Genomic DNA, 26,222 nt, shown 5'->3' with positions numbered 1-26,222 from the left:
GGAGCACTGAGGCAGACAAGAGAGGGTCTATCAATTCCTGGGCACTGGGCAGACTGTAAGCACTGTTAAAAATCATATTAGTGGTGAGTTCTTTAGGTTTATATTCTGTCGTTCATTTCCCTATAAATAAGCGGTGGGCTGTGGATAGGGCTCCCGACTCCCTAATCAGTAACCGATTGCCTCTCCTTGGCTGTAATGGCTGCCTTAAGCCACAGGACTAGAAGTCAGACCGGCAAGCTACTCTAATGCCAGCACCAGCCGTCTGGAACACTTCAGGGACACCTTGAGAAAACGACAGGGACTGCCCTGGCTCCCAAAGACACAGGCCAGCCCTCTTCCCACAGCTCTTCCCAACATGTCGCAAGCCAAAGAGATGTCTAAGTAAGCCTTCAACTAGTTCCACCTTGGCCAGAGAGATGGGTCTTCCTCTGGAGTCTAGCAGAGGAGAGGGCTGCTGAGGCTAGCCTAAGTGTCAGGATGTGCCTGAGCCAAACAAACAGCTGTGACTGGTCAAAATCCCCTTCTCAGGCTATATAAGCAAGCTCGTTCAACGGTTGGTGGGGAGACACCCAACTTCCCCCAAAGAGCCCATAAAGGCTTCTCTCCCGTGGTCTCCACCTGCCTTCTGCGGGGAGAGTTGAGATGATGGCGCAAAGAAGCAAAGGTGATGGCAAAGAGCAGTGGCCGCGGCAGAGGTGGTGGTGGCAGCTGAGCAGTCACGGGGCCAAGGAAAAAAACAAGGCAGCGAGAGAAGCTGCTGGACCAGAGAGAAGCCAGGGCCGGAGGGAGAGCAGCACCAGGAGAGGCTAGAGAGGGCCAAGCTGGCTAAAGGAGGATAAAGGAGTTGTGGTAGCTCCTGGAACTCCAGAGGTGGAGGCAGGAGGCTCAGGGGTTCAAGGTCATCCTCGGCTGCATAACCAGTTCGAGGCCAGCCTGGCCTATATAAGTCCCAACCTCAAAAAATAAAATAAATGAAAATAATAAATGGTTTTAAAGACCCAGAAAACAAACAAACAAAATGCAGGTCCTGGTTAACAGAAGTGTTCCAAAGGTCTGTCAGGTCTTAAGGACCAAGGGTCTCAGACCTCAGGAAGAGAGCTTTTCTTTTCCTGCTACTGCTAAGTGTTATGGTTCTGGGCACCCGAGGCCTGAACCAGACTGTAACACTAGAGGGCGCCATGCTCTGCTGCTTTGCACGCCCATTGCCTGCTGCTTAGACACCCTGTGGACAGAGACAAGTACTTAAGAACTGTCCTTGCAGCCCTTAGTCTGTGCTTTCTAGGCAGGTAGAGCAAAAGAGCCTTCAGCCAGCTGACTGAGGACAGCAGGAGTGACAGACTTCTTTCCTAGCTTGGTCATGTGACCCTGCACAGGTTCTGCCTCTGGGATTCGAGAACGACAGAGATGATGAAATGTCCCTGGTCTCCACATTCCGTGTTGCTCTGTTACCTCCATTGATGACGAGCACAAGGCTGTCCACAGCGACTTTCAGGTGAGCACCTGAAAGGGAAATGCTTTGTGTGCAAGTTTTGTTGTTGTTGTTTGTCAACTTGACACAGATCTGGTTCTATCTGGGAAGAGGGATTCTCAGCTGAAGATCTGCCTCCATCAGATCGGCCTTTAGACAACCCATAGGGCATTTTCTTGATTGATTATTGATGGAGAGATGGCTCAGCGGTTAAGAACAGTGGAGTGTTCTTCCAGGGGTCCTGAGTTCAATTCCCAGCCACCCACACAGCAGCTCAGCAGCTCCCAATACATCAGGATCCAGGGCCATCTTCTTCTAGTGTGTGCAGACATGCAGTCAAAAGCACTCAGACACATTAAATAAAAACATCTTTAAAAGAGGGGGGCGTGGTCCAGCCCACTGTGGCAGGTGCCTTACCTGGGCAGGTGGCCCTGGGCTGTATAAGAAAGTTAGCTGTGCTGGGTGCGGTGATGCACGCCTGTAAATCCCAGCACCTGGGAAGTAAAGGCAGGTGGATCTCTGTGAGTTCGAGGCCAGCCAGGTCTACAAAGTGAGTCCACGACAGGCAGGACTATAAGAGAAACCATGTCTTGAAAAATCTTTAGAAAAAAGAAGAAAGAAAGAAAGTTAGCTGAGAGTGAGCCTGGAAGCAAGCCAGTAAGCAGCCTTCCTCCATGGTCTCTGCGTCGGCTCGCAGCTGAGGTTGCTGGCTTGCTTGAGTCCCCACTCTGGCCTCCCTTCGAGATGGACTGTGTCATCAGGACGAGTGAGCCAAACAAATGTTTTCCTCCCTAGCTTGCTTTTGGCCGTCGTTGTCTTCAACACAGCAATAGAAGGCAAACTAGGGCACCTCAGGCTCTGGAGCAGCTGGAGCAGGGACGGCATGTGATCTATTCTAAACAATAGAGGACAGCTGGAAAAAAGAAACACGCGGTGACCTTGCACCAGTAAAGGAAGCGCTCCCTCAGAGAGCATGGGGTATATAGTTTTTTCAAACATAAGGTTCTAGAAGAGACAAGAAACCTCCTCAGAGTGGGAGAGAAGACGGGTCACCTGGGGACAGCGGCTCACGCACGGGAGAGGAGCCCCTGCAGGATAGGGATGTGGGTGAAGGCACGCGGAGGAAACTCAGCTTACAGGATGTGCTAGGCAAGGCCACTATTGATACTGCAGGAGAATAGCTGTGCTGGCTGCTCCCCAAACACAAACCATCTCAGGGACAGCACACAGGAGAGGGTAGGCATCCAGGCCCCCCCCCCCAAGACACTAAGCCTGCAATTAGCGCTCAGTGAGGCTCCGCCCTCTCCACAGCATCATTTACGGGATCACTGGCTGGCTGGCCCGGTGGGTAGTGGCACAGGTCATGACATGCTCCCTCCAGTGTCCATCTGCTCAGCCTTCCATTCTCTCCTGGACTGGAAGGCATATGGATCTCTGTCTGGGCTGGCCTCAGAGACACTGGCAGCACCTCCCATCCCAAGGCTTCTCTTTGAGCTCGGGATAGAGTTAGGACCATGTGGTTCTATGACTCTCCCATCTTTTCCCGTCCTCTGTGGCCCATATGACTGGACTCTGGGGACTTTCGCTGTTGAGCAGGGTCACTGCATAGATGTTACTCAGGGATTTCCCAGTGAACCTGGTTTTTGGCATTTTTGCTCCCAAGTCAAACAGCGCTCTTCTTGGAATATATCCTACCTCCTTTGGATTGCCTCAAAAACACAAAACGGGGGCCTGGAGAGATGACTCAGAGGTTAAGCGTACTGACCGCTCTTCTAAAAGTCCTGAGTTCAATTCCCAGCAACCACATGATGGCTCACAACCATCTACAATGAGATCTGGTGCCCTCTTCTGGCCTGCAGGTGTTACATGCAGGCAGAACACTGTATACATACATACATACATACATACATAAATAAATAAATACACAAAATGGGTGCAGGTCAGAGGCCCCTGGGCAAAGCAGCAAAGCCCATCATGTCCCAGCAGACATCTGTGATATTGGGCCGGGCCACAGCCCAGCTGACATGGTCTAGAAATGTCCTTAAACATGAACGGAGAGCTGGATGGTCATGGCACACGCCTGTAATCCCAGCACTTGGGGAGGCAGAGGTGGATGGAACTCTGTGAGTTCAAGGTCAGCCTGGTCTACAAAGCAAGTTCCAGGACAGCCAGGATTACAGAGAGAAATACTGTTTCAGGCGGGGGGGGGGGCCGGGGGCCGGGTCAGGGGGTCCATCCTCTATCCCACCAACTTTCCATCCCCCTCTAATCAGGAGACACCCAGAATTTCCTGGCTAATTTGGAGGGCTCAGACAGGGCATCTCATCCAGGCTCATAGCTATACCTGGAGACAGAATGGGTCCCTCGGTGGGGTCTGAGTAAGAACTGCTACATAAGGCTCATATGTTTGAGTGTTTGGTCCTCAATGGAACAGCTTGAAAAGGATTAGAACCATTAGGATAAGGCTTTGTTGGAGTAGGTGTATGTTTGGTGGCAGAAGTATTCCACTGGGGGTGGGCTTTGAGGTTTCAAAAGCCCACACCAAGCTTGGTGCCCGCCCCCCACCCCCTCTGCCCACTGTCTGCAGATCAGTATCTAAACTCTCTATTCCCCCACTGTGACGTTCATGGACTAATCCTCTGAGACTGTGAGCCACGCCCAATTAAACGCTTTCTTTTATGGCATCTCTTCACAGCAATAGAACAGCAACTGAGCCAGGTCCCTTAGGCCAGTGTATCGTTCTCCAGAGAGCAGCAAAGGCCACGGAGGTCCACCAGCGGTCTGACCCCCTCCAAAGCCCTGTCCTCTACACACCAAGCATGAGGTGACACGTGTATTAGCCAGGGTTCTCTAGAGAAACAGAACCCAGAGGATGCGCCTATACATAGAGGGAGAAAGAGGAGTCGTCCTTAGAGTGGCTTGCAGCCTGTGGTCCCACTAGCCCAACAACGGCTGTCTACCGAGAAGGCTGAGGCTCTAGGAAGCCGTCCAGTCCATGAGGCTGGATGTCTCGGCTGGTCTTCAGCGTACTCGATCACGAGGAAGTGGGCTCTAACGCCAGCGAAGCAAAGGGATGGTCTTGCTAATGAGAGCAAGCAGGCAGAGAGAGCCCTCCTCCTCCTCCTCCTGTGTATGCGGGCTGCAGCAGCAGGTGTGGCCCAAAGCGAAGGCCGGCCTTCCCATCTCTGAGGATCTGGGTTAATGACTCGTTTTTTTGTGTGTACCTCAAAGATCCAGATTAAAAATGGGTCTTAAAAAAAAAGGGCCTTCCTACTTCAAATGATTTAATTAAGAAAAAAAAAATCTCTCACAGCTGGGATTTTAGTTCATTCCAGATGTAGTCAAATTGACAACCAAGAACAGCCGTCACAACAGGAAACAAGCCTCCAAGATTTTCTATTCATTACATGTTTTTTTTTCATTAAAAAAAAAAACTGTGTGTATGGGTTTTTTGCCTGCATATATATATGCACTATCTGTGGGCAGTGCCCCAAGAGATCAAAAAAAAGACACCAGATCCCCTGGGACTGGAGCTACAGACAGTTGTGAGCTGCCATGTGGGTGCTGGAATTAAACCCAAGGCCTCGGCTGAGAGCAGCCAGTCTCTCCTGCTCTAATTCTCTTTTCTTCTTCATCCTGGAGGTGGGAGCCAGTCATGTGTGCACCCATGCGCGCACACGCACACACTTCTAAGCACAGGCAGCTCTAAGCCACACCCTTTCCTAATTCTTTGATAAGTCCTGGTTTGGGGGGCTAAGAATCCAGCGTTCCTGGAAGCCCAGCTCTGCTCATGTCCCCCTTAGAAACCCTGTACTAAGACACAGACTATGGCATCTCTGGATTTGCTCACTATTGGCAAATTGTCCAGGATACAGTTGTACGTAATTTAATTTTTTCCCCTCTCTTAAATGAAGTTGGAAGGGCAGACGGGTGAATTTGTCTTCGTCACTGGGTCTGTCCTTTTCTCAGGACTGAGCCTTCTCTTTAATGCCATGTTTCCCAGTGTTTAAATGGCTACCCACTGAACCGCCCACTCTGAGCCCGTCTTTATAGTCAGCAGAAAACCGCCCAGACCTCACACCTCTCTGGCAACTGAAGAGAGAGCCTATCCGATCCCCTGATTTGGGGCAGCCTGGCTCTCTCTCAATAGTGCTGTCTCGTTTTCACCTCCACAGCCCCCTCTCCTTTTAACTGAAAAGCTCACTCTGTCTGCCCCAGTTTTGCCTCACCATCTCTGAGACAAAAGTGTCCGCATGCCTGCATCACCGTAGACAGGCGCCTCCTGCAGCCGGCGTGGGCTCCAGGGCATTGAGATCACCTGTGAGCTCTTTGTCCTTTTTAAAAACATAGATATTGAATCCAAATGAAATGAAGCATAAAATACAGGTGGGAAAACTGGGGGAAGCCAGAGAAGGCTGGGGGAAACCAGGGAATCCATGCGTGAAAGTGCGGGAAGCTCACGTGGGTTCAGGAGCCAGGCTCTCCTGAGTGCAGGAGACTAGAACACGCTGCCGCAGTCTTTTCTGGTAATGTTGAAAGGGTTATTTTGAGAGCAGCTCTTTAAAAACAATGTCCTTTGAGAAAGTAATCTACATCTATCTGTAAAGGAATCACTGAGAACAATCCTTTGCCTCAGGAAGAGCAAGAGAAGGCGCTCCACACACAACACCTCAGTGTGTGGTGGACTCCTTCACACTGCCGCCACTCAGGATCAGCAGGTGTGCAAGGCTTTCTTAAGCAATCTCTACCCACCTGAAGGCCGTATGAGAACTCACTGTCATGAACCATCTTCTCAGGCGTTACCAGATACAGTGTGCGTGACTGGGCACCACCTAGACAGGAAAGCCTTGACCTACCTCAAGAGGTTGGGGAGGTGAAAGGGGGGGGAGGACTCATTTCAAGTGGACTCCCTTCCCAAAGCACCCAGAGGGTGAGTTCACTGGGGAGTAGGCGTCTGTCCACAGAAGGCTCCAAACTGGCCAGGGATGGACATGATTGGCTTTCAGTCTTTATAAACCAGGACCATGCACGGCCTCTATTAGAAGGACCTGCCCAAGAAAAAGTCCCAGGCCTTTCTTTTGTGGGTGATCTTTTTCCCTTAGCATAATGTCCCTAGGTGTCCCCCACATGGCATGTGACAGAGTCCTCCTTTCTGAAGGCGCACTTCCTTTTACCGCCCCACTATTCGTGGACACCAGGGCTCCCTCCCCTCTTGGTGACCATGAATAGCACAGTGCTAAGCATGACTGTGCAGAGACTCTTAGAGGCTCTGACTCCAATGCTTTTAAGTACATGGCCAGATGGATAATACGTGGTTCTATTTTGGGTTTTGAGGTGCCTCCTACTGCTGCCCAATTTTACATTTCCACTAACAGCCAAGTCTTATGGAAAACTTTTGTTTCAGATCTGTTACCCACCAAGTGAAGGTAGAATTGAACGCTACTGTTGTATTTTTATCTCACTGATGAATAATTTAGATATTTCTTACACTGGATTATTACTGCTGCTTATTTAACTATTAAGAATAGCAGCACAGGGGCTGGAGCAATGGCTCAGGGGTTAAGAGCGCTGGCTGTTCTTACAGAGGGCCCAGGTTCGATTCCCAGCACCTTCGTGGCAGCTCACAGCTCCAGTTCCAGAGGGAATGATGTCTTCTTCAAACCCCCAAGGGTACCTGGAGTGGGATTCTAGAAGGATCATTACATCTAGGTTGTAAACAGTAGAGTAAAGTAGTTGCTTTTCATTGTGCTTAGGGTAAACATCAGAGTGAACAATTATTTTCTAGATGTACTTTGACCTTGAAGATTGTTTTCTGTTATCTATACAGCTGTTTTTCTGAAGCAGCTTTCCAGCCCTTGTATGACTTTTGTCACAAGATGGTCCTGGCACACCTGGGACAGCTTTCATTATTGGCTACTGTAAACAGTGCACACACACACACACACACACACACACACACACACACACACAATATAGATTAGATGAGGGGCTTTGATATGAGGACTTGTTTTACCCAAAAAAGAGCTTGTGTGTAATAATCAATTAATGTGCTTCTGTGAGGCTGCATAAGGCTCAGGTCACGAGGCTGGACTTCTCTGCTCCCTCAGAGCCTGACTGGATTCTGGAGTGACCCTCTTCCTCCGATTGGCCCATGTAACTCAGAACACCAGCAGGTACCAGACAACCACATGGTGCTCAGACATACATGCAGACAAACCGCTCCTAGCACATGTTAAAAATAAATCTTAAAAAATAGCACAAGTCCCTGGCTCATCTGTTAATTTAACAACAGAGACATCAGTCCTCAGGGAATACATTTTAGAAACAGAATTTATTCTACAGACATACGCGTGAGTGAATGCTCACACACATGCATATCCACACAACGTGCATACACAAAACACAGGTAGCATTAAACTGTAAAGCATTTATCTTGCAGGAAACCTTAAGGATTCCACCAAAAACCCTTCAAGCAAACAAGCAAAAATTAAAAAAAAAAAAAAAAAGAAAGAAAATAGAGCATAAACATACAAATCAGCTATGTTTATATCTCAGAAAGAGATTTGTACATTTTTATTAGTATTTCTTTTTGCTGTTGCTGGTTTTGGGGGGTTGGGTTTTTTTGTTTGTTTGGGTTTTTTGTTTTTGTTTTTTAGAGACAGGATTTCTCTGTGGAGCCTTGGCTGTCCTGAACTCTCTTTGTAGATCAGACTGGCCTCGAACTCACAGAGATCTGCCTGCCTCTGCTTCCCTGAGGCATGCCCTGGGGACAACAACAACAACAACAAAAAAGTTCAAGGCCAGTTTAGGCAACTAAGCAACTCTGTCTCAAAATAAAAAAATAATAAATAGGGCTGGAGAGATGGCTCAGCAGTTAAGAGCACTGTCTGCTTTTCCAGAGGTCCAGAGTTCAATTCCCAGCAACCACATGGTGGCTCACAGCCATCTATAATGAGATCTGATGCCCTCTTCTGGTGTGCACATGTTTGTGCAGGAAGAGTTCTGCATACATAATAAATAAGTAAATAAATCTTTTAAAAATATAATATAAAAAAATGTGGTGGTGAGCTGGCTCAGTGGGTAAAGGTATTTGGTGTCAAGCTTGATGACCTAAATTCAATCCTTGACACCTGTTAAGTCTCAGACCCCTGTTCTAGGGGGCTGAGGTGCCTAATTAACATATCAAAGCGGGCCTGGCCTCCAGGTTCTCCCAGCATCCCTCAGTCCCTACCTGTTGGGAGTCTGTGGACCCCCTAAAAGTGAGTTCTCACTGTGCCACCATGGACGGTGGATGGAAGCATACCGAGCTGCCCCGAGCCTGGCATCATCTCACTTGACTTGGGGACCCGAAGGGAGCCAGTGTGGGTTTTATGCAGAAGAGCAGTGGGGGAGAAGATTGCAAGAGCCAGATGTGATGGGTGACTGACTCCAAAGGCAGCAGGGTCCTCCAGACACAACAGGACCGATTCACATATGACCTCACAGAGACGGTGGCAGCATAACTGAAGACCTGCACAGGTCACAGCACTGACGGGGGCCGTGGGCAAGGGCTCCCGCCCTAACCCAGAAACTATCTACAACCGATACCACTGGCATAGGGAAAATTCGTTTTCTCCACTGGAATCTCAACGAGTATATTAACCACACACCTCAGGGCAGGCCCCGTGCCCAGTGATTGATTAAATAATCGGAATGAGCTAAGGGCGACAAAGCTATAATATATAAATGCAGGATTATTGGAAGCAGCTTGGAAGGGGGGGAGGGGAAGAAAGAGCGCGCCCGCTGGGGTCGGGGAAAGGGAAGGAGACAGGGCAGGGAGGTGGGGAAAGAGCAAGGGACGAGAGGACCAAAAAGGGGCAGCGAAACCAAAATGAATGGTTTATATAGTGAGTATCCGGGACGGGGTGAGGGGGCGAGGAGGAGGACGACACGGGAGGAAGTCCCGCCCCTAGGTAGAGGGCAAGGCATGCCAGCCACACCCTGCAGCAGGACCTAACAGTCGTTGGCCAACAAAAAGAAAACTCAGAGATATTTTGTAGAGGTTTGTTATTTGTTTGTTTGTTTGTTTGTTTGGCCTCATTTTGTTTTGTTTTTTTTATGGGGGTGGTTTTGTTTTATTGGTCTTTTGCTTGTTTACTCATATTTTCAATGTTGTTTTCTAGGCATTTTTGTGTTTCTTATTGTTTGTATATTGGTTTTTAAAGAGAGGGGGAACATAAAGTTAAGTGAAGAGGGAGATGGGGAAGGATCTAGAAGGAATTTCAGTAAGGAAAAACATGATCAAAATATATTGTGTGGATTTTTTCAATTAAATAAAGAGAGAGAAAGGGCCGGGCATGGTAGCATACACCTTTAATCCCAGCAGAGGCAGGAGGATCAATGTGAGTTCGAGGCCAGCCTGGTCTACATAGTGAGTAGTGAGTCCAGGACAGCCAGGGTGACACAGAGAAACCCTGTCTCGAAAAATGAGAGAGAGAGAGAGAGAGAGAGAGAGAGAGAGAGAGAGAGAGAGAGAGAGAGAGAAGTGAAAAGCACTTAGGGAAAAAAAAAATCATCAAACCTCTCTAACCAAACAAGTCCATGATGTGTCAACTTTTGTTGCTGTGTCAGAAGACAATTTAGACAATTTAGAAGAAAGAAGCATTTGTTTTTGGTGCATGGTTTCAGGCTCGTTAGTCCACGATAGTCACGGGCGATGACAATGCGAAACATCGGCATGGGATGGACACAGTGGAACAAGGCTGCCCCCTAGTGGGGCCTGTGCCACAGGGAAAAGTGATGCCTGAACATGGTTTCCTGTTCCTCCTCCTCCTCCTCCTCCTCTTCCTCCTCCTCCTCCTTTTCCCCCTCCTCCTCCCCCTCCTCTCTCCTCCTCTTCTTCCCCCTCCCCCTCCTGATTTTGAATGCAGGGAGGGTCTTCCTCTTCATTGCCCTGAGAAGTCCCTCGCAGACATGCCCAGAAGGGTGCTTTACTACCTCGGTAGGCAATCCTCAACCAAATCAAGACACAAGCATGTGAAACAAAAAAACTTGGCATCCACCTCTACTCCCCAAAGGTTTCAGAGAATCTTCTAGAAACTCTAGAAGAATGACAGGCAAAGATCGTCCTTTGGGCAAAGCTATTCAATAAAGACTGGGAGAAGCAGTTGCTTTTTCAAATGCTTAGAACGTAGCGAAAGATCCTTAAGGCGCATGTGCCCACACTTGTACGCATGCTAACATACATGCACATGCACATGAGTCCACAGAATCATGGCCCTCGAGAAGGAACAAACTGAATCCAGAAAGCGACCCCAAAGAAAGATTCATCTATAAGTTACTTGACCAAGTACTTAGAGAAATACAACAGTGCCGGGCTTGGTGGCGCACGCCTTTAATCCCAGAACTCGGGAGGCAGAGGCAGGCAGATCTCTGTGAGTTCGAGGCCAGCCTGGTCTACAAAGTGAGTCTAGGACAGCCAAGGCTACACAGAGAAACCCTGTCTCAAAAAACAAAACAAGAAGTACAGCAATTTTTTAAGAGAATGCAGACAGACAGACAGCTGAATGGAATCAGGAAAGTTGGCCAGGACAATAAAAAACAAGAGCATCAGCAAAGAGAACCATTAAAAAGAGGCAGATGAGCTCTGGAACAGTAGGATGTGATAAACCGAACGGGAGTAGGGCACTGTAGGGATTCACAGCGTGCTTGGTCAAGCCGAGGAGTCAGCAACTTAACCCTGGTCACTTGGAAAGGGGACATAAAATATAAAGTAAGCCTAAAGGACTTAGAGGGCACCATGGGGTTTATCAGCACACACACACACACACACACAATGTGGAGAGAACCCTTCTCTGGAAATATATTTATTTGGAAACTCCCCAAATTCAACAAAAGAAATGGACATCCAAACTCAAGGGCAAAAGACTCCACCCAGGAAAAGTCACACTGGACACAAAGAAACCTTCAAAACTCCAAACAAAAACACTGAAAGCAGCATGGACCAGGCAACCACCGGGGACCAAGGAACTCTACTTAGGTTACAGTCTGAGCAGAAATGCCACAGATCAGAAAGAAGTAGGTGATAAGGTCAAACTGCTGCCTCAGAAATAAAGTTCCGTCCAGAACTCTGTGCCAAGAAAATAAAGTTCTGCCCAGAACACTGCACCACAACGAGACCTTCAAAAGCAGAAAAAGGAAAAGGACAGATGTGATGGTATACACTTGTTATCTTAGTCCTTGGTGGGACGGAGGATGGAGGATATTGAGGCGGAAGCCGCCTAATCCACATAGCAAAATCCCAAGAGAAAGGGGTTGGGGGGGCACGTTCCCATACAAACAAAACTGGGGTGTCTATCACCACAGGCCTGCCTCACAAGTCCTAGTATAAAGCAATTGAAGTTGAGATCAAAGTCCACTGGGAAGCAACTTAAAAACATGAAAGGAGAAAGCTGGCTGCTAAAAGTAAATATATAGACAAGTGCAGACTCCTATAATCTTATGGAGGATTTAAAAGATAAAAGACTACAATAATTATAGGTACAAAACGGTTACTGGTTACAAACATAAGGAAAGATGTGACCTGTGCCATTAATAACAAAGGGTGGGAAATATAAAGGAGTAAAAAATTAAAATACAACTGTAGCTATCCACTTAGAAACATTGTTATCACTAGAAGATATTTTTCCTCAATTATCAGTGAGACGCTACAAAGCAAATGCCTATAAAAGATACTGGAAAGAAAAAAAGAAGTGAATCAAACTATGTCACTGAAAACAAAAGGAGGCCATACATGGTAGCACACACCTTTAATCTCGGCACCTAGGAGGCAGGAGCAGGTGTTATCTGCCCAGTTTGAGGCCAGCCAAGGCTACACAGTGAGACCCTATCCCAAGTGGGGGGGGGGGTGTGTGGAAAACAAAAAACAGCCAAACATAAAGGCAGAAAAGAGGAAAAGAGAAACAACTGTAACTGTACAAGATGCAGAAAAAAATTAAATAGATTTTTAAATTCCTGCCTATTAATAATAAGTGCCCTCCCCCTCTGTGTGTGTGTGTGCGCGCGCTTGCACACACATATATGTATGTTTGGGATTGAACCGAGGGCCTTGTGCCTGCTGGAGCACAGTCTACCACTGTGCTATTTCTCTAACTTTATATGCAAATAGATTAAACTGTAATCAAAAGGAATAGAGCATCTGAATGGATTGCTTTAATCAAGACTGAAATATAAGTTGTCTACAAGAAGACACACTCCAAATGCAAGAACACAGCTAGCGGTAGTGAAAGGCCAGATAGCAGGACTTCATGCAGCTGGCAAGCTATGAAGAGCAGAGCTGGCCATTCACAGATGACCAAATAATTATAATAATAATAATAATAATAATAAGAAGAAGAAGAAGAAGAAGAAGAAGAAGAAGAAAACCGTCACAAGAAACAAAAGTGGCATCATATAATAAAAATCACTCCACCAAGAAGCTGTAAATGCTGAATATGTATGCTTGTCATCTTCTGCATTGTAAGTGTAGGCACTAATCCTCATCCTGCCATTTTTGCTCCTCTCAACTGCACTCCCATGCTTGCTTCTACCAGAGAGCAAGGAGACCCAAACCTCCACTCGCTAATGAGAAGAACTTAAAGTGCTGGGGTGTGGCCCGGTTAGATGCTGCATCTTTCCATGTGTAATATGACCGGCTGTGACTGTTTTATTCATAACGTATCACAGTTGAATGAATCTTTAAAATTCATTTTGTCAGGCTTGCAAGATGGTACACTGGGTAAAAGCGCTTGTCCGGCATGCCCGCCAGCTGTGCTGTTGGAGGGGTAGTAGACCCCCTCAAAGGAAGAAGGCATGACTAGCAGAAGTGGGCCACTTTGAAGGTTACGTAAAAAGAGAGACTTTAAGGATGATAGCCTGGGCTGGGCATGGTGGAGCACACCTTTAATCCCAGCACTCAGGAGGCAGAGGCAGGCAGATTGATGTGAGTTCGAGGCCTACAAAGCGAGTCCAGGAGAGTCAAGGCTACACAGAGAAATCCTGTCTCAAAAAAAAAAAAAAAAAAAAAAAAAGAATTTCAGATCTCTGTGCTGACTGTGTTCTGCCGTGGTGCCTGAGCGCTCGGGAATCACTGTAAAGTGCTGTCTTCGCAGTCCGCAGCAGCTAGCCCAGAGCTTTCAGACCACAGTGAATGCCACAGTCACATTGGCTTTTGTGAAGATTTCCTAATCTTGCTCCCAAGAACCTTCAGCTTTCCGGTCTATGCATTCTTTGCCTACAGATAACTGATTGGTCCAGCACAGCGGGCTTGCTGTAAAGGCTGTTCTTTCATCCTGAAGTTGAGGATGAGGATGAGAGAGGAGGTAGTCCTTGGGCGCTAAGGAGAACAAAGCTGGTGTTTGGTGCTAGCAAATTGCCTCCCAGCTGGAATGATTAAGCCCAGACAAATACACAACCAGAAAAAGATGAACATTAAACTGTGTTTGGGAGCTGGGGAGACAGCTCAGTGGATAAAGTGCTTGGGACTGGATCCCCAGAATCTGTGTAAAACCCAGACTTGGTGCTGTATACTCAGAAATTCAGGCTGGGGAGCAGAGACAGGCAGATGCTTGGGGCTTGCTGGCCAACCTGTCTAGCATAGGGAGCTCCACATTCTATTAACGATCCTGTCTCAAAACACACACACTCACACGCGTACCACACACACACATACACACACACCACACACTCAGACACACACTCACACATACCACACACTTACACACACTCATTCACACACACCACATACACACTCAGTCACACACACACCCCATACTCACACACACACAACACAAAAACAGTGCCTAAAATTGGAGCACAACCTAGATTTGAACTAGCAGAAGAAAGAGTGAGTGATCCTGAACATGGATTGAAAAAATTTACATAAAGCCTATGAGCAAACAGGATGTAGATTGGGAAAAAAGGGAGAAAGAAAGAAAAAAAGAAAGAAAGAAAGAAAGAAAGAAAGATGTTTCAAACATTGGAGCAATTTATAGAAAAAAGAATTACCTCATTGTAAAATGATAAGTAAAAGCCAATTAAAATCTTTAAATTATTCTAAGGGGTCACACGTGCTTAGGGTCACTTGGAAGCAGTGGCCAGCTTGAGGACTCTCATGAGTGGCACTGCTGGTGAGATCCAGAAGCTTCCTGCCGGCCTGGAATCTGATCTGTACAAACTGACTCTGTGAAGCTTCCTAGGGCTAAACGAGCCTGAGGCAGGCTAAGAAGCCGTACAAAATCGTGAGGACACGGGGAAAAGAGCTCCTCACCCACAGTCTGCTTGAAACCTCTCGGCAGCTGAGGCAAGAAGCCCAGCACTATTAGCATTTGCTGTGAAGGACGCAGGGATAGGAAGAGTATTCCTTTACATGTTCATAGTTTATTTCAAAATAGCAAAGATCCAGGCTCATGAGTGAATCTGACACAGGGCTGGGCCTGATTCCCTCCCCAGATCAGTTCTGGGCAACTCCAACAAGACGCTTAGTGACTGACTGCGTCTGCCTCCCTGCAGCCCTGGGGTTTAGATCTTTACAGCATAGGTTGCAGTCCTATGACATCACCCTAGGAGACACCCAGTGACCTCACCTGAGTTCCTTGGTTATTCTTTATAGATAATATCTTCACATTGCTGGACCAATCAGATACCACAGGCAAAGAATGCAGGGGCTCCCCAAATTCTCTGAGACACCCACACCCACACTCTGGGGTACATCTTTCTTTCTCCTAACCCTCATGTGGGGGCACATGCCTGCAGTCTCAGTGTGAATTCAAGGCAAGCCTGGGCTGCACAGTGAGTTCCAGTCCAGCTGGGCTAAATAGTGAGATCCTTCTCAATCTCTCTCTCTCTCTCTCTCTCTCCTCTCTCTCTCTCTCTCTCTCTCTCTCTCTCTCTCTCTCTCACACACACACACACACACACACACACACACACACACACAGCCAATCAGTGACAACTGTAAGAGGTCTGATGCCTGTCAGCAGGGCTCCTGACATGCAGGGGTTCCTGGGGATGGGTGGCCGCTAGAGAAGCAAAGCTATGGAAGGTAAGCGATTACATCTCAGGTCTCACTGTGGTGTGTAGGATGCCCAGGTAGCCTGAGGGCACTGTCATTCAGGAGTGACGTGGGTCTTGCTGGGTACTCCGGCATACATACCATCTCTGCTTAAGTAGAACGGATGATTCAGACTCCACAGATCCATCCGGTGCTCTTTCCGGGAGGGGTGCTAACATTCCACTGCTAGCCTTGCTAAAGATGAGAGGAACCTCTCAGGCAAGCACTGCACCATCCTTTGAGCTCTTGTCTGGCAGGCTATGAATACGGGCTGAGACCATGGCCTGTGCCCAATTTAGCCCAGTTCTCTCATGCCAGGTACAGTGCTTTAAAGGACTTCTCTTTTTTCCTGCAAAGCCTGAGATATATAACATCAGATGGACCTAGAATGGTCCTCCTTGGGAGCCCACCACCCCATCCACCAGTCCAGAGATTTCATGTACAGAAAGGTGTTCTGGAGAAGAGACAGGCTGTCCCTACATGGGGAAGGCTCCAGTAAGTGTCCTGATATGACTAACAAAGGAAAAAAACAATCCAACTGAGCTCAGGCCTTCCACATAAAGCCAGATATCATAAAACAGGGCAAAGAAGGAGGAGGAGGAGGAGGAGGAGAAGAAGAAGAAGAAGAAAAAGAAGAAGAAAAGAAGAAGGAAGAAGAAGAAGAAGAAGAAGAAGAAGAAGAAGAAGAAGAAGAAGAAGAAGAAGAAGAAGAAGAAGAAGAAAAGCCAGCAAGAGACAGTGTCCTCTGGTTGGCCGTGAAGTGAACAGCGGTCATTCACCATTGGCTCCTGTCACCATGGGTTCTCTGCCAAACACGCAGGACCAACTGACCATGAACCAAGCCCTCTGAAACCATGAGCAAAGCCAGTCCTTCCCTCTCAGCTGGCTGCTCAGGTACTGGCCACAGAAACCAAAGCACAACATGAGTGGGATTTCTTTTTGTCTCTGACATGTCATTAGCAGGCTGCACAGGAGCAGCCCTGTGTACTGAACACATACAAAGAAGACCACCTTCCTTCGTCTCCACACTGGTGGGGAGAATATTCTAGATTGGCAAGGGGCTTTATTTAAAAAAAAAAAAAAAGCTTCTTCTTCAGCCAGACGAGTTCTACATTCCAAGTATTTATAGGTGGGCGGTTAGCAAATGGTTTGTCATGCCATGAGCTCAGCTGTGTGTTTCCTTATTGCTCATCACCCAACCGGTGTTTGTCGGTGTTTCTTACGGCAGCAACCCCATTTCAAAGCGCACGGGGCTGTTAGTTGTTTAGGAAGCCAATGCCACAGTAACAAGTCAGCTTGGTGTCTTGTTCATTCAACGCAGTTAACTCTGGCTCATGGTGCAACTTTCCTGCAGGTCAGTGGAGTGGGGCTCCAGCATGAGGCAAGGGCCTTCAGACTGCTGGCTTTTTGTGTCTTGTGGACCTGCCATCCTCAACACCAGGGAGATTCAGAGTTAGGAGCTGCAAGGGGTGACAACAGTCCCTGACCAGAGACCCGGGACAAGAGAATGACAAGGAGGCCTGGGTAACAGTTTGGCAGATCACAGAACCAAAGTCCAAATTTGGAGGATTGTTTAAAAGTGTCTTGGGCTCATAAATGGGACACTTGTCCCTTTTCAGACCTTTAAGAGACGGGGCCTAGGTCAGGTCACTAGGGATACAATCCTCAGGAGGAGTTAATAATCTTTTTCTCCCCTCCCTCTCTTCTTCTTCCTCCTCCTGGCCTTGAACTTATAAAAATCCACCTGCCCTCTGCCTCCCAAGTGTTGGGATTAAAGACATGCACTGTCATGTCTGGCTGTTAATGCTGTTCTTAGGCCTCTCTCTCTCCTCTCTCTCTCTCCCTCCCTCCCTCTTCTCTCTCTCTCTCTCTCTCTCTCTCTCTCTCCTCTCTCTCCTCTCTCTCTCTCTCTCTCTCTCTCTCTCTCTCTCTCTCTCTCTCTCTCTCTCCTCTCCTCTCTCTCTCTCTCTCCCCTCTCTCTCTCTCTCTCTCCCTCTCTCTCTCTCCTCTCTCTCTCTCTCTCCCCTCTCTCCTCTCTCTCTCTCTCTCTCTCTCTCTCTCTCTCTCTCTCTCTCTCTCATGTGCTGCACCTCCTGTCTTGCCACATGAGGGCTCCCTCTTATATACCCTCTTCCCATCCTATGCCAAGCACCACAAAAATCCTCACCAGAGCCACGCCGATACCAGCACATGCCCTTGACCTCCAAAACAGAGTTAAATATATTCACCTTGCTAACTAACACACGAGGCCTCAAGTATTTTACCACAAGAACAAAAACTGGAATAACACACTCAGAAGCCACTGAACGGGAGTCAGAAGGTTGTCTGGGGGTCTGCGAGGGTGAAGGCTCCCTGGAGCATCTGACACCAGAAATCTTGGGCTCACACCCCAGTTTGTTTGTCAGCAGTTCTTTCAGCTGACACTGAGACACATCATTTCTCTGGGCTTCAGTGTCCTCGTCTGTACTAATGTATATTGCTTGTGCCAATGGTTTCCAGGCTTAAGATGCTGTTTGGGAATGCTTTGAGAGATGTAAGGCACAAGACGAACATCATGGAATATTCATTTTTCCTAGCTGAGCCAACTTCTCCCATCTGTTCAGTGAGTACAAAGTTGACCTTGGGGTTTCCTCCAAGTTCTTGTGGGAGGGGGATCCTGAGCCACATAACACCACCCTCTGAGTCCTCGGAGGCCCTTATGTCCTGAGCCTGCCAGCCCCCCCAATCTCTGGAAGGCTTTGCAGCTCATGTGTCTACCAGATGACCGTGGAAGGACTCTGTGATACTCCCAGAAAGCCTTGCTCCACAAACACTACACACTATCTAGACCCTCGCCCTATGCATGGCCCAGTTTCAAAAGAGAGTCACATCCTCATTTGCCTTAAACCCACTCATCCTCCCCAGCTCCAGGGAGCTCCTACATTATGTATTTCGTCCATCAGTCTAAGGCCATATCCTCTGCCTCCCCTCATGTTTTCCCTGAGCTGGACACACAAGCAAAAGTACCCAGAAAAGGACATCTCGACTTCAGCAGAGCCCTCGACAGCACATCTTCCAACGTTACCAGCTTGGACACCAGATCCCCTGCAACGCCCCCTGACTGGCTGGGCAGGGGAGAACTCTGCCTTGGGTTTGTATCTGTAAAATGCAGAGTGATCTTGTTGTAATTCTGAGACTGAAGGAAGGATTGGGAGGAGAATCCACTGTAATGCACCGCTAGCCCTGCGCTGTGGGTCCTGGCTTCTCCCTTTTCCAGGGTCTGACGGAGAGATCTTTCTGCTTGTTCTTCCTTGTCTTCTGCCGGAGCAGACATCAGCTTCCTACTGACAAGAGTCACCAGAAGCAGCTTCACCAAGGACCAACAAGAGGATTGGGCCCCAAGCCCCAGCAGACAAGTCTGCAAACATGGCTGCATACTTGGTTCTTGACCCTAAGCCTGTGCCACCACTTGGCCAGGGCATGATACTCCTCAGACCACCTGAATTTCAGTGTCTGTCCTCACCACCAATTCCCAATCCACCAACCCCAAATTCTTGTTTCAACAGTGTACTGAGAGGCTGCCATTCACACGCACACATTTTATTTGTATATAAAAGAAAGGGTCACGTGCCCAACATTCTTTACAGTTTAATAGCCCAGGAGTCTCCTTAGAAATTTCCATCCCCTGAGAGAGGCTCCCTGTCCACAAGCTCTCTGGGGACTTGTTGTTCAGAGAGCTGCATCAAGGAGGTCTTGCATTGTGGCACAGAGGGCCCACAGCACAAGGGAGAGGGGCCATGTTTAAAGATGGAACTCATCACCACACTTTGGCAGAACCCGGTACAGACTGCTAGCACAGAGTGCAATCAGAGGTGTGGTTCTTTGGCATTTAAACTGTCTCGCTCTATCCAAATGGGCTTGGCACGGGGCACGGGCTCGGGAGGACTGCTGGGGGCTGGGGTACAGGGCGGTTCAGGACACACATCTGGACAACCCAGCTGAAGAGCTGGGGGAGGCCAGCCAAGTCTGTCCATCTGGAGCAGTTTTGGGAACAAGTCACTGTTCCAGGGCTGCACCTTTATCTATTATACCCATCTCTGGCCTGTCATCCCTCATCTTTCTTCCCTGTCTGGGGGGGCGGGGGGCAGCTCCAAAGTCAGTCATGTTGGGACCTGTCCCAACTGTAAAAAAAAAAAAAAAAAAAGAACAGGGTCCTGGATCCAGGGGCAAACTTTCAGGCTACGGCCATCCAGGGAAATAAACTGGAACAGGGTAGGGTAGGTGGAGCCTTATTTATGGTGGGAGATCCTAGGCTCCAGCTAGTAGCAATTATCCATAACCAGAAACAGCCTCACACCCTATCCAGTGCACTCCAAGCACAGTCTCCTGATCAGAAAGCCTCCTTACTCAGGTTCCTGGACGCACCTTAAAGCCCCCGGCTCAGCCAGCGTTTGACACGAGGCATTCGGCAGGACCAGCATACACTGGTCCCTCTGAATCCTTCCCTCTTGCCTTCCAGCTCCTTCACCCTTCACCATCTCCTGGCTGTTATTCTTCCTGGAGAAGGGGCTCTCGGTCCCCTCCTTGCACCCTCTCATCTTCCTCCTTCTCCATGCAGCCCACAGTGGCGGCCAACCCGGCACCCACACCACCCCCAACCACAGCAGCCCCAGTGGCCCCCACCGCTGCCCCAGCTGCCACCATCCCAGCTTCAGCAGCCAAAGCTGCTGCCGCCATGCCTGCGCCCACCACACCCCCTGCCAGGCCCATGAGCCCAGCACCTACGGCGCCCCCTACGGCGGCCAGGTGGCCGCAGAAGCGCATCGTGTAAGAGTCCATGAAGGCCTTGGCCTCCGCCTGCAGCTCAGCTTCCAGGGCCTCCAAGGTCTGCTCTCTCTCCTTGCACAACAGGGCCACACCGTGGCGGGCCAAGATGGCATCTTTCTGGGTAGAGAGGAGGTTCCGCATAGTGTCCGGCAGGACTCGAAGTGCAGAGAAGATGCGCTTGGTGGCTATGTCCTGCGGCATTGGGCAGGAATGGTCCAGCTGGGTATTCAGGCATCCTCTCTGGCACAGCCCCCTCCCCCCCCCCCCCCCCGCAGACCCTGGGGCTCACCTGCTGCCTCACATATTCTTCAAATTCCTTCTTGGCAGCTTCCACTTTCCTCAGGTCATGAAGCTGAGCAGCCATCTGTCCATGGGAAAACCCAGGCTGCCTCCCTCTTTCCTCCTCAGCCGGAAGTATTCATCCCCACTCCCAGGGTATACAGAACCTTCACCCCAGGTCACCTTCCCTGACCCTATCTTCCCCCTATCCTTACCTCATCTGGAGAGCTGAAACTGGGCCCAGTCTTCCCCATCCATCCAGAGAGATTCTGCAGAGACATCACAGCCAGGTCAGGGAGAGGAGGGCGTCTGCCAAGGCCAGGATCCCCAGGAAGGTTTCACACCTTGATCTCCTGTGCTAGCTGCTGCCCTGTGAGCAGGCGTCTGTCCCCCCTGGCCATGGCACGCCCCTCACTCCAGTACCCTTGGCAGCGGCTCTTAGCATGCTGAGGGGCTGTGCTCAGCACATCGGAGATGTAGGCCCGGAAATGGTGGGAGAAGTCGTCTTCTGTGTCTGAGAAAGAGATTCTTTGGGCTGAGGAGCCTGGGCCTGGAGGAGATGGGGCCAAAGCTGGAAAGCAATGCCAGGGAGGCCTCCACCCCTGGAACACTTACTGCCTTCTTGTCCTTTGTTTACCCACTGCCTCTCAGGAGCAGGCAGGAGGTAACAGCGGGCCCGTTTCCCTAGGAGCAGCTCCTGAACCTTGGGGTATTTTCCGGACAGCTTCTGAGAGATAGATTGCAGAGGGCTCTGAGCCAAGGAAGCAGCCTCCCTCTGTAAACACACTTCTGGGACCCCACCCAGCTTCCCGCACCTGCCGCCTGCCATTGGCCTCTGCCCTCTGCCCTGCTTACCTGGAGGATGTCACCCACATGCCCTTGCCCTGTCTTATTGTGATGGGAAGAATCACGGACTAAGAGGTCCAGATGCTGGAAGAGAAAAATGGTCCAGACACCAGCAGCTGGGGATGGGCAGTATCAGGACCGACAAGTCCAGAAATAGATGTCTCTCACCTGGATTGGCACCATCCCATAATGCTTGCCCATCACCTCGGCCACATGAACGAACATCTGTCAATGGATACAGATGAGCTTTTAGGGTTGGCCTACTCCAAGGCCTATAGTCTGCCCCCAAGCCTTCTCTCTAGCCACTTGGATCACTATGAGCCCATTTTCCTGCTTCTGGCTTAGAGAGTCTCCTGCCTCTGCCCAAACCAGGCACCCCATGTTCAACCCTCTCCCCCGAAACCCACCAAGCCAGTTCAGGTGTCATAAAATCCTAAGCCTGAACTGGGAGGGCATGAGGTCCCTTTGGTCCTGCCCTCCCGACCTTGAGGTCAGGGTGTGTGGAGGTGACGGCTTCAATGGCACAGGCTACCTCACCTCCAGATAGCTCAGGTCTGTGTCCTTCAGTTCTCGGGAGGCATTCAGGATCTGGAAGGAAAACAGGAAGATGGGAGAAGGTTTGCAGAAGGAGGAAGGGTCCTGTGCGGTGGCTCCTGAGTCGCTTTATCTCAGAAACACAAGCCCAGTCCGTCATGAGGGCCTCTCAGCCTACGTGCAAGCGCTCTTCCGGACTTAGAGAAAGAGTGTTGCGGTCCCGTGGGCCTCCAGTTGTCCCTCAGGCCTGTCATTCCACCCTTAAAACAACCCATCTGCCCACCTTCACTAGAAACATCTTCCTCCTTCCAGAACCCCCGCCTGGACCCCAGGCACCCAAATCCATGACTCTCCCAGTTCTGAGGAAGCTGAGGCGGGGAGTGGTGTGCAGGGTGCCCACCCCGACCCGAGCATCCTTCTCACCTGGTAGGAGCTGAGCATCATGCTGAGGGCGCAGAGCTTGACCCTTGTTTCCCTGCTCAGTTCTGGGCTCATGACGTCTCCTGTGTCCACTAAGAACACGGCCACCTGTTTGGATACAAACCAAGGGGTCAGGCCTGCCTCGCTCTGCCCAACCCCTTTCTTTGTCTTCACCCTGGAGATGTCCTTCTCGCTCCTCTATCCTTCCCGCCTGCCCTCTTCCCTCTCTTTCACCTCTATCTCTCCACTACCTCTCCTTGATCCATCCGCCTTTCTCCTCTCACCTTCTTTCCTTCTTTCCCTAGCAGGAAAGGGTGGCTCCACATCCAGATGCCCCTGGTGAGGCCATTAGCACCCCACCTGATCCCAGGCAGGGACCCCTCTGCTCTGGCCTTGCCATTGTCACCGGATTCCTGAAAGTGGAGAAGAAGATACCAGGCGGTCCACTCTGCGTGCCCAGAAAGCTCAGCTCCCCTCCCAGAGCCAACCCCGCCCCCCCCCCACCTCCCTGCAACCTTCTGTCAGCCCTGCCCTCCTCACCAGGCCTGGTAAGCCTCTGAGCAAGTGGTCCAGGAGGAAGGACTTTCCTGAGTGCTGCTCTCCCAGGACAGCAAGCAAGCAGACAGGTGTGTCCCTCGCCAGCGGATGCTTGAGACAGCGGTTTATAGCCCCCATCCTGAGGATGAGGCCTCCAGAGGCATTGATGCGCACCAACAGCAGGCGCTCTGCTCGCACAGCACAGGTCTCCTGGGTGGGGCAGAGAAGGATCTCCTGAGCATCCCAAATGGAACGGACCCTAAGTTGGGAATGTGTCCAGCCTGGACCTCTATGCCCCTTCCAGACAGTATAGAATAGGATCAAGGCTAACACACACACACACACACACACACACACACACACACACACACACACATTGGATCTAATCAGAGCTCTCTGAGTGCAGCGAGCTTGTGCCTCACCTGCAGTGTTGGGGGCAGTGGTCGCTGGGGTAGGAGCCTCATCCTCTCCCCGAGGCTGCGGAGGCCCTTCTTTTGCTTACAGATTTTCCGGCATTCGGGGCAGCATGGTAGCTCACAGCCCGGGATGCGATGCGTGCTGAAGCATCGGACGCAGAAGTCGTGGCCGCAGTCCAGTGAGATGGGCTCTCGGGGCCTTTCCAGGCAGATGGAGCAGGTAGGCGGCTCCCGGGGTGGGGAGGGACGGTGTCCCAGGCCCAGCTCCAGCTTGGGGAATGATGCATGGGACCTGGAGAGCAGTGCATCATCTGAAAGCTGGGTGCCTGTTGGGTGCAGGGTTTGGAGGGCTGACAGCTTAAGAGTAAAGTCCCCTCTATGCCACCTCAGCTGCCTAGGGGCCTCCTGGAAGGGACAAGCTCTTACCCATTCCTCACTTCCTTGCACCCCAGGTCCTTGCCATCCCAAGTGAGAGGGGAGAAAGTACCCCAGAGAAAAGCCCTCAGGGAATCCTGGCTCTGCACATGCTAGCCGTGCAACCATGGGTGAGGTCCAAAGGAGAGACTCGCAGTGCCCTGCCTAGGGCTAGGGGCAGTCATTAATGATGACAACCACATCTTCAAGGCGCCTATCGCCAAGCCTCAGGAAACCCATAGAGCACCAGCCTTCTTGCAGCGGGGGCTTCCTCAAAGGGGACAAACTAAAACCCCAGCTGCTGGGGTAGTCGGGAGAGGGCGGCGGAGGTAGCTTCCTGGCGCCCAGGCAGCCATTCTGCAGCTGAACAGATGGCCAGGTTCTCGGAGGATTCCTTGTGCTCTCCGAGCTGAGCATCTGTAGCACCCACCTGCTTGTCCTGGTCCCTCCCTGCACAGCCTGGCCCATCCGGCCTTGTGCCTCCTCCCCGGGGAGAACCCTGCGGAGCGCGCAGCAAAGGAGTCTGCTGGACTGCAGAGATCCGTGCTCCTGGTCCAGCCTTGCCGGCTGACCTGACAGGCCCACTGCACCAATCCCAGCCCGGAAGGCCCCGTGGCTCACCAACTGTTGCTGCTGTTTCCCATGAAGCTTCGTTTGCTCTCCTAAGGGGGGAGGGGACGGGTTTAAAACCAAATCTAGACCCTGTCTTCCCCCTGGGTTTCCAGGATCCCTTCCTCCACCCTCCCTGCTCCCAGGTGGCTCCTTTCCACCCCCAACTTCCCTTCCCAGATCTTGGGCTGAAGACTTGCCCGTTTGCCAAGCCGATGACAAAAAGCAGGGACTGACAGGGCGGGCCTCGGCATGGAAGGCTGGAATTGGCAGGGGGTCCAAGCTCAGAGGAAGCCCACCGAGACCTTTTGCTGGTAGGACGGCTAGGGGGCTAGCCGAGCAGGTGCAGGTTGGAGCCGGGGGATGGGCTCCTCAGTGGCTCTGCCTAGCTGTCAGCGCTGGAGAATAAATGAGCTGGTCAGAAAAAAAAAAAGTCTATAAAGGAGGGTGGATTCACCCCAGGGGGAGGAGACAGGGCTGCGGGTACCAAAGCTTTGGAGGAGGGATGAACCGAGCCCAGCTCAGAATCCCCGGTAGAAGCTGGGATGCAGGCAAGCCGGGGCGGTGAATCTCCATGGAGACGAAAGGGAAAGATAAGGACAGGGAGGGGGAGGGGACGGAGAACATGAAGCCATGTGGATGCACCTGGCACAGCAGGAAGAGGCTCTTCCTTGAGGCCAGAAGAGCACTGCCCTTTCAAGAGCAGTTGGGATCTTCACAGCCTCAGGGCAGGGTGGGCAGAGAGGAAGGATGTAGGAAACGCCAGAGGGTGCAACTGGGGCAGACACAGAGACAGGCGGCACTATCGGTCCATACAGTTCCTCTACCTACTTTGACTGAGCATCCACCCTGTGCAGAGCTGCATGATGCCGCCCTGTGTGGCCCATTGTATCTCGCCACCCTCTCTCAAGGTATGTTACTGGTGCGTGCAAGCCTCTGCAAGTCCCTTGATAGGTGGGGAACAACTTATTATTTATTTATTTCCCTCCCAGGGGCTTTTTCTCTGCTACAAACTTGTGAAGAGCCATCTCAACACTCACACACACACACACACACACACACACACACACACACACACACACACCCCTTCCAAACAAGTTCCCCTTTCACCTTCATGTCCTCTTTTTTTTTTTTTTTTAATAATTCGCTGAGTCCAGTTAGTTCATCCTACACGCACATAGGTGTGAGACAGTCCATCGAAGCATGGGCGACCTACCAGGGGCCACACCCCAGGCCAGCAGCAGTCAGCTGCCAATAGCTCCTCAGATGGGGGTGGAGCTTCATGAGACTCTTCCCAGTGGCTGTGAGTTCAGAACTGCATCTGCCGTGCCATGCCCAGAAGACAGCATTTCACAGCACTCCCCCATCCTACAGCTCTGACCTTCTTCCCACCCCTCTCTTCTTTGGTATCCTCTGAGCCTTGGAGTGGAGGGGAGTACAGGGGTTGATCTAGATGGTCCCATGTGAGGCTGGGGACTCGCCAGTCGCCTCCTCTTCTGCTGTGAGTCTCTACAGCGAGAGACTTCTCTGAGGTTGGGAACAGCACTGATCTATGCGTACAAACACAAATGTGTAGAAAGCAGTTGGACAACATTTTCACTTAGCAAAAAGTGGTAGGGTAGAGTCCTTCTTACTAAGGGTCTATGACCTCCCTAGCTTTGAGCTTTTGACCAGGATTGGAGCATCAGGCATGAATTTCCTCCTGTGTTGCAAGCCTCAAGGCCTGTAAGAAAGTGGCTGCTTGCCCCATAACACTCATGCAAGCCACTGCTACATCAGTGGGCGCACCTTGCCTGTCAGGTCGGTACTACAAGGTCCAGCGATA

At 50.4% G+C, this 26,222-nt stretch overlaps 1 protein-coding gene and 1 long non-coding RNA gene across 3 annotated transcripts; one reads left to right on the top strand and one right to left on the bottom strand.

The window, feature by feature from the left end:
- The first annotated feature begins 393 nt into the window (after positions 1 to 393).
- LOC311585565 lies at positions 394 to 19,722 on the top strand. The gene is made up of 3 exons (XR_014775254.1): positions 394 to 1,492; positions 18,036 to 18,138; positions 18,441 to 19,722. It is a non-coding gene; the product is annotated as an uncharacterized lncRNA (long non-coding RNA).
- Positions 19,095 to 24,820, bottom strand: RNF112 (ring finger protein 112). Of its 2 annotated transcripts, XM_084760900.1 has the most exons (15): positions 24,598 to 24,820; positions 24,410 to 24,450; positions 24,219 to 24,287; positions 23,381 to 23,666; positions 22,962 to 23,168; positions 22,706 to 22,834; positions 22,425 to 22,529; positions 22,005 to 22,055; positions 21,636 to 21,692; positions 21,477 to 21,551; positions 21,237 to 21,348; positions 20,966 to 21,135; positions 20,837 to 20,890; positions 20,632 to 20,706; positions 19,095 to 20,534 (listed from the first exon to the last, which is right to left on the bottom strand). In XM_084760900.1, the coding sequence occupies exons 1-15, from the start codon at positions 24,649 to 24,651 to the stop codon at positions 20,064 to 20,066; spliced, it is 1,956 nt and encodes a 651-aa protein (XP_084617026.1). In that variant the 5' UTR covers positions 24,652 to 24,820; the 3' UTR covers positions 19,095 to 20,063. The 2 variants fall into 2 exon arrangements, with proteins under 2 accessions (XP_084617026.1, XP_084617027.1); XM_084760901.1 differs by lacking the exon at positions 24,219 to 24,287 and having other exon boundaries at positions 24,598 to 24,819.
- Positions 24,821 to 26,222: the final 1,402 nt, after the last annotated feature.

The sequence above is a fragment of the Acomys minous genome (genome assembly GCF_964271855.1).
Source record: "Acomys minous genome assembly, chromosome: 16".
Classification (NCBI taxonomy): domain Eukaryota; kingdom Metazoa; phylum Chordata; class Mammalia; order Rodentia; family Muridae; genus Acomys; species Acomys minous.
This window is presented reverse-complemented; position numbering and strand designations above follow the sequence as displayed.